The 6703-nt window shown below is 42.1% G+C and overlaps 1 protein-coding gene across 4 annotated transcripts; it reads left to right on the top strand.

Moving 5' to 3' along the window:
• Positions 1–416: 416 nt before the first annotated feature.
• On the top strand, positions 417–6402 carry ZBED5 (zinc finger BED-type containing 5). Of its 4 annotated transcripts, none has more exons than XM_070473384.1 (3): positions 417–1078; positions 2916–3027; positions 4110–6402. In XM_070473384.1, exon 3 carries the CDS (start codon positions 4251–4253, stop codon positions 6333–6335), a length of 2085 nt encoding a protein of 694 aa, XP_070329485.1. In that variant the 5' UTR covers positions 417–1078; positions 2916–3027; positions 4110–4250; the 3' UTR covers positions 6336–6402. The 4 variants fall into 4 exon arrangements, with proteins under 4 accessions (XP_070329485.1, XP_020766786.1, XP_020766788.1 ...); XM_020911127.2 differs by lacking the exon at positions 417–1078 and adding an exon at positions 1100–1302; XM_020911129.2 differs by lacking the exon at positions 417–1078 and adding an exon at positions 1100–1302 and having other exon boundaries at positions 4078–6402.
• Positions 6403–6703: the final 301 nt, after the last annotated feature.

Genomic DNA, 6703 nt, shown 5'->3' with positions numbered 1-6703 from the left:
AACAAAAGCTGCCCTTGCTTTTGACCACAAGTTAGGAATTTTCTATCATTGGTGCAGCGCCTGAAAACAAGATTCAACTCTCTTGACTTGGCTGTTTCTATGGGGCCTTGAAAATCTAAAATATTGCAAACAATTGGACTCACTGCTTAATTCTACCCGTACTTCAACGAATTCCTTCCAAGAAGTGTGCATATTTCAAGATGCCAATTTGGAAAAACAGAGACGGATCTTACACAAAATGGAATTGAACACACGGCTCAAGCCTTTTGCTGTGCTGTTTTTAAACCAGGGGAAGGGGATAGGAGAACTAAGCTTAAAACACCCGAAGTAGCAGCTATCAAACAAGTGTTCTAGAGCGCTGCGCGTTCCTAGGGGAAGGAGCCACTAGCGGAGGGTGCAAAGACACAGCAAGCGGACTCTTTCCCATTGACACTGCTAAGACGCCGCCATCCCTACATATTCCTACACGTGGCTCCCGACCCCCTGTGCGGTCGCCAGGGAGCTCTGGAGAGAGCAGCGCCCCGGGGACATCACGCTCAGCTCCCAGCTCGGCCCACTAGGGGCCCCTGACAAGCCAGCTTCTGGGAGGGGCGGGGAAGAGAGAGGGCGTTTTCTGCCCGGATTCCAGTGGGAAAACGAGGAAAAGAGGAGGCGGTTGCGCAACCTGGGCTTGGGGTGCGGCTCCGGGAACAAAGAGCGCGAACAGCCGAGGCTCTGCAAATGCACTCAAATCAACACCGGGGCTGAGCCCTACTGCATAAAGACACGCAGGTTTCTCGAAGCCAATCCAGCGCTACAGGATCACAAGTGCTATCTCGCAGCACCCAGGACTCTGCATTGTAAACAAACGCCCGGGCTGCTCGAACCCAGGGACATTTGAAAACTATCGCTTCTCATCGGTATTAGCTCTGCCTCAAGCGAACGCCCTAATCCGGAGCGTTAGCGGCGGCTGCGGCCGGCTCGCTCCTCAACCGAGCTTGGTCCTTTCCTTTGGTCCCGCCCCACTGCTCAGCGCGGATAGGTGGCGGGGAGCAATTCTGGCGCTGATTGGGCAGCGGCAAAGTCGCTCATGGAGACTGTAAGTGGGGGTGCCCTAGCGTGCTAAATTTATCTTCAGACAAGCGACCGCGCCAGCCGCGAATCGGATGTCTATGGAGGTGGCATAGGCGATATCCCTGAGCTGAGAGCATCGCCCGGCCCCCCGAATCCTTCTTCCCTCTGTTTTGTTTTTCATTTTCCCCCTCCCGCCCCCCCTCCAGTCCGCGACGACTGGCTCTTGACCCCGTTCAGGCCTCGGTGAAGGTGAGGACCAGAGCCGCCGTGGCGGCTGAGTGGTGCGCTCTGAAATGGCCGCTGCCGTGAGCTTTGTAAAATGGCGGGCGCCGGCTCTGCTGGGGACCGCGGCGCTGCTCTGCAGCCCAGCCGCAGCAGAGACCATTCTCTTCATCGCTGATGGAGATGAAAGAGAAAGATAGTGTCGGGTTCTGAGACGGTTTCCTGTGGTTGTTAGCTAAGGCGACCGCCCGGGGACGCGAGAGGAGTTCCGTAGGCGAGGGTGGACTCCCACAGGAAGCCAGCCCCAGCTGTGGCTGGCAGCGCGCACCTGTGACAAGGAGGAGCCGAGGGATATAGCTGGCTGGGCAGCCCATCGAAGTGACCGTTTTAAAAAGCACTTAGGTACTCGATGGGGTGTCCGTGCCCACTTCCTACCTCAGCCTTTTGAACAGTCTGCACTCCACCCCAGCCCTCCTGCCCCAAGGGTATTGTTCAGAGCGGGAACCACCCGAGGGAGGGGGTGAATGGATGGTGTTACCGGTCAGTTTAGCCAGAAGAGACAAAAGATGAGGGTTCCCCCCGGTCCTTTTCAGGGAGTCAGATAGAAACTTTACTCTTCAGGGAGTCCAGTCTCTTTGTCCTCGAGAGATTCAGGAGAGCACCTCTGAAAAGGTGGAGATTAGGCCCTCTTTCCTGAAAACAAGCACCACTCCGTGTGTCCTTCCCTAGCAGCAAGGGAGAAGGATAGTAAACTTTTAGGTCACCATTGACTCCACGAAGTTCTCTGCAACTAAGGGCCATTCAGGACTGTGGTAGAACAGTCTGCTCTTTTGCTGCCAATAATGAAGGTGTACGGCATTCTGCTGCCAGTTTGAGACCCTCGACTTTTCTGGCAATAGTAACCCATTGCATAGATCATTCATTTCTCTGTGCACCATCCAACTCCTGGTCCCAGATTTTTAGTGCTTGTGAAATTAAGATATTTGGGGACACACAAGCAATGACTAGGCACTTGGGATCTGCAGTCGAACTTTCTGGGTATGTTCTTAGTTCTTCACAGATGTGTTAACTTAGCAGGGGACTTAAGCTCCCATTTGTTCATCCTTAAAGGATTATTAATAATAGTCCCTAACTCTCAAGTTCGTTTTGAGGATTAAATGAGCTCGTCTATGAGGGATTTCGCAGTTACTGGCACATGGTAAACAATGATCTCTCAGTGAATGTTAGTAACCTTAAGGATCTTGGTTATTGAGGAAAGAGTGGTTATAACAAAAAGGCATAGTTCTTGTAACATTTCCGTGTATAATTCCATTTTAGATTACTTAAGATGCTTAGTTTTAGAGACATTAAGTTGTGGCTATACTTGAAAAAGTTAGGTTTAGTTTCTGAGAGTTTTATGTCTTTCTGTGAGTCAGTGGATGGGGAAGCATTTCAAAACAATGAAATTACCAGAGTATTAAATAGGATAAAATATTAGCACTTTTATTATGTTAGACATCCATTTCGGTCTAAGATCTGCACTTCAGTGAGGAATCATTTGCACTGCCCGGCTCTAAAATAAATTGTAAGGAATGGTCATCTTAGAGGTTTATAGCTAGTTCTATTTTTACAGTGTCTAATTTTAATTTTTCTCATTCTAGGCTTTGGTTACTCCCCTTCCACCCTATCCCTTAATTTTATTTTTTTGAAGAGTCTGCATTTCAAGCTTCCGAGGTGGAGAGTGATTGCAGAAGAGAGTGCTCCTCATTTCAGGTATCTTTACCCTCTAGCTGTTAATAGGAAAACCCTTTTGATTCAGGATCTAATAAAAGAATCCAAAGATTACTCTGTAGCCAAATCATGAAGTTTAAATCAAAAGTAACTACATTTGGATAGATACTAAAGTTGAATGCCTTTAACCTTATAAAGCTAGTATTCTTCAGAAGTCCTAAAATTTGCATTACCATTCCATTTTATGATGCTTTTTAAAAAGTATTGTGTGAGGAGTAAATCTATTAAAATGAGAGTTTATGTTTTCTTTAGGTCCTTGTTAAGCCTTCACCTAAAGAATAATGGGATGCTGAGTACTTAGTAAAATATATGTATTACTTTGAATGAGTCTAATTTGGGATAATATAAATATTTATGTAATTTTAAGTCCAAAGAAATAGTAGCTAATTTTTGGATTACACTTTATTTTTCAGTGTTAACACACAATATTTAGATATAACAGAATTCTATATCTTGCAAAACTTTGAACTGTTTGTGTGTTTTTGAAGTAGCTCGTCAGAATAGTTGTGAGCCCTAAAAGAAGCCTTAAGATGTGTAACAATGTCAACAATGAGTGTATCTAATGGCAGTAGGCATCAGAAAGCCAAGAGATTCCAAGATACTGTGTACAGTGAAAGGGTATACAGTGGGTGAATTATGGCCCCATGCTGCCTGTTTTTGGAAATAGAGATTTATTGGAACACAGCTGTGCCCTTCTAATGTATTGTCTATGGCTGTTGCCATTCTCCAACTACAGAGTTGAGTAGTTGTAATAGAGACCATATGGCCCAATAGGTAAAAAACATTTATCATATGGTACTTTATGGGAAAAATTGGCCAACCCTGCCATGGGACCTCAAGATCCCTTCCTTAAAAATACACTTATCAGCTCTTTATTATTTCTTGGTCCAATGGTTCCCCAACTATGTTTTATAGAGTATTAATGTTATCTAAGTTAATGAGCATTGTGAGAAAAAGATAAATGCTAACAATATTTTTCTTTATAATTTATTTTAAAATGTAAGTTTAAGACTACTAAACTCATTTCTATAGCTTTTATTTTTATGTGATAATCTACCTTTAAGAAAAGGTGTGCCATACCCGAGAGCACCAGGAAGTCGAATGAGAGATCACCTGATACACGAACGTGTGATGTTCCATCTGCGCATTGATGCATAGGCAGCATTTACAAATTAACTGATGTGTTGCTATATATCATCTCTTTGATGATTGCTCATCTTCTATGTATCTTGTCTTATAATGTCAACACATTTGTGATACTCAATGTTTATGCTAAATTAACCATGTTTTGTACCACAAATTCATTGCCTATGGATCTGTTGCTGAAACAAGGAAGTCTTAAACAAGAAGTAGAATCTTTTTGTTATCAAATTGTGTCTGAATCACATGATCAAAAGGTTGGAATATTACAAAGTGAAGATGAGCAGTTGCAGCCTTCAGTTTCTAAAAATTCAGAAGGTGAGCTTTCCAGGGTTAAATTTATGTCCAATTCCAACAAAATAACTACTTTTAGTAAGAAACCAAAAAGAAGAAAATATGATGAAAGTTATTTGTCTTTTGGATTTACTTACTTTGGAAATAGAGATGCACCTCATGCTCAGTGTGTATTATGTAAGAAAATTTTATCAAATAGCTCTTTGGCCCCTAGTAAGCTTCGAAGACATTTGGAAACTAAACATGCTGCATATAAAGACAAAGACATAAGTTTTTTCAAACAGCATCTTGATTCACCTGAAAATAATAAACCCCCAACACCTAAAATTGTCAATACAGATAATGAAAGTGCTACAGAAGCATCATACAATGTAAGTTACCATATAGCCCTGAGTGGAGAGGCTCATACTATTGGAGAATTGCTTATCAAGCCTTGTGCAAAAGATGTCGTGATGCGGATGTTTGACGAACAGTATAGTAAAAAAATAGATGCAGTACAACTATCAAACAGTACCGTTGCTCGTCGAATTAAGGATCTAGCTGCTGACATTGAAGAGGAACTTGTTTGTAGACTGAAAATTTGTGATGGGTTTTCACTGCAACTAGATGAATCAGCTGATGTTTCAGGACTTGCCGTGCTGCTTGTGTTTGTTCGTTACAGGTTTAATAAGTCTATTGAGGAAGACCTACTCTTATGTGAATCTTTGCAAAGTAATGCCACTGGTGAAGAAATTTTCAACTGCATCAATAGTTTTATGCAGAAACATGAAATTGAATGGGAAAAATGTGTTGATGTTTGTAGTGATGCTTCTAGGGCAATGGATGGGAAAATTGCTGAGGCTGTCACCTTGATAAAATATGTGGCTCCCGAAAGCACCAGTAGTCACTGCCTATTATATAGACATGCACTAGCAGTTAAAACAATGCCTACGTCTCTGAAAAATGTGCTAGATCAGGCAGTACAAATCATCAATTATATTAAAGCTCGACCACATCAATCCAGACTACTAAAAATTTTATGTGAAGAAATGGGTGCCCAGCATACAGCACTTCTTCTAAATACAGAGGTAAGGTGGCTTTCCCGAGGTAAAGTTCTTGTGAGACTTTTTGAGCTTCGTCGTGAACTGTTGGTTTTCATGGATTCTGCTTTTCGACTGTCTGATTGTTTAACGAATTCATCTTGGCTGCTAAGACTTGCATATCTTGCAGATATTTTTACTAAATTAAATGAGGTTAATCTGTCAATGCAAGGAAAAAATGTGACAGTTTTTACAGTATTTGATAAAATGTCATCATTGTTAAGAAAATTGGAATTTTGGGCCTCATCTGTCGAAGAAGAAAACTTTGATTGTTTCCCTACACTCAGTGACTTTTTGACTGAAATTAATTCTACAGTTGATAAAGATATTTGCAGTGCCATTGTGCAGCACCTAAGGGGTTTGCGTTCTACTTTGTTGAAATATTTTCCTGTAACAAACGACAGTCATGCTTGGGTTAGAAATCCATTTACAGTAACTGTTAAACCAGCCTCTTTAGTGGCACGGGACTATGAGAGCCTGATTGATTTAACATCTGATTCTCAAGTGAAACAAAATTTCAGTGAACTTTCACTAAATGGTTTTTGGAGTAGCCTAATTCAGGAGTACCCAAGTGTTGCACGCCGTGCAGTTCGCGTACTTCTTCCTTTTGCTACAATGCACCTGTGTGAGACAGGCTTTTCATATTATGCTGCCACAAAAACAAAATACAGGAAAAGACTGGATGCTGCACCTCATATGCGGATCCGACTTAGCAACATTACACCTAATATTAAGCGAATATGTGATAAAAAGACACAAAAACACTGTTCTCATTAAAGTTGGAGGGTTATGCATGCCTCTGGATAGCCAAATATAAGGTGAAAATAAAAGATGATTTACTTCACTGATGGTATCTTGGGGTTTTAAATAAAATTATTCAAATTTTTTACACTTTTTAGATTTTGAGAAGGGTAAAGAATCACAAATTTAAACATGTACTGCTGTTGGTGATTCTTCTTCACATTGTAATATCAAAGGGTGCCAGGGTGATGGCTGTGGAAATTATTGACTCACAGGATGAAGTTACAGTTCCTTAGCATGACATTCCTTTTTAGGATCTCATCAGTGCCAGTCTTTCTAACCATGCCACCCTGTAGCTGTCCAGTCACAGGGACCTTCTTGCCTAAACATACCACTGTTTCATG

The sequence above is a fragment of the Odocoileus virginianus genome, chromosome 10 (genome assembly GCF_023699985.2).
Source record: "Odocoileus virginianus isolate 20LAN1187 ecotype Illinois chromosome 10, Ovbor_1.2, whole genome shotgun sequence".
NCBI classification, from domain to species: Eukaryota; Metazoa; Chordata; class Mammalia; order Artiodactyla; family Cervidae; genus Odocoileus; species Odocoileus virginianus.
The sequence above is the reverse complement of the archived record's forward strand: the minus strand, read 5'-3'. Positions and strand labels throughout refer to the sequence as shown.

Excerpts from the sequence above, each read along its gene's own strand:
- ZBED5 (XM_070473384.1), top strand. The coding sequence starts at position 4,251 with ATGATTGCTCATCTTCTATGTATCTTGTCTTATAATGTCAACACATTT.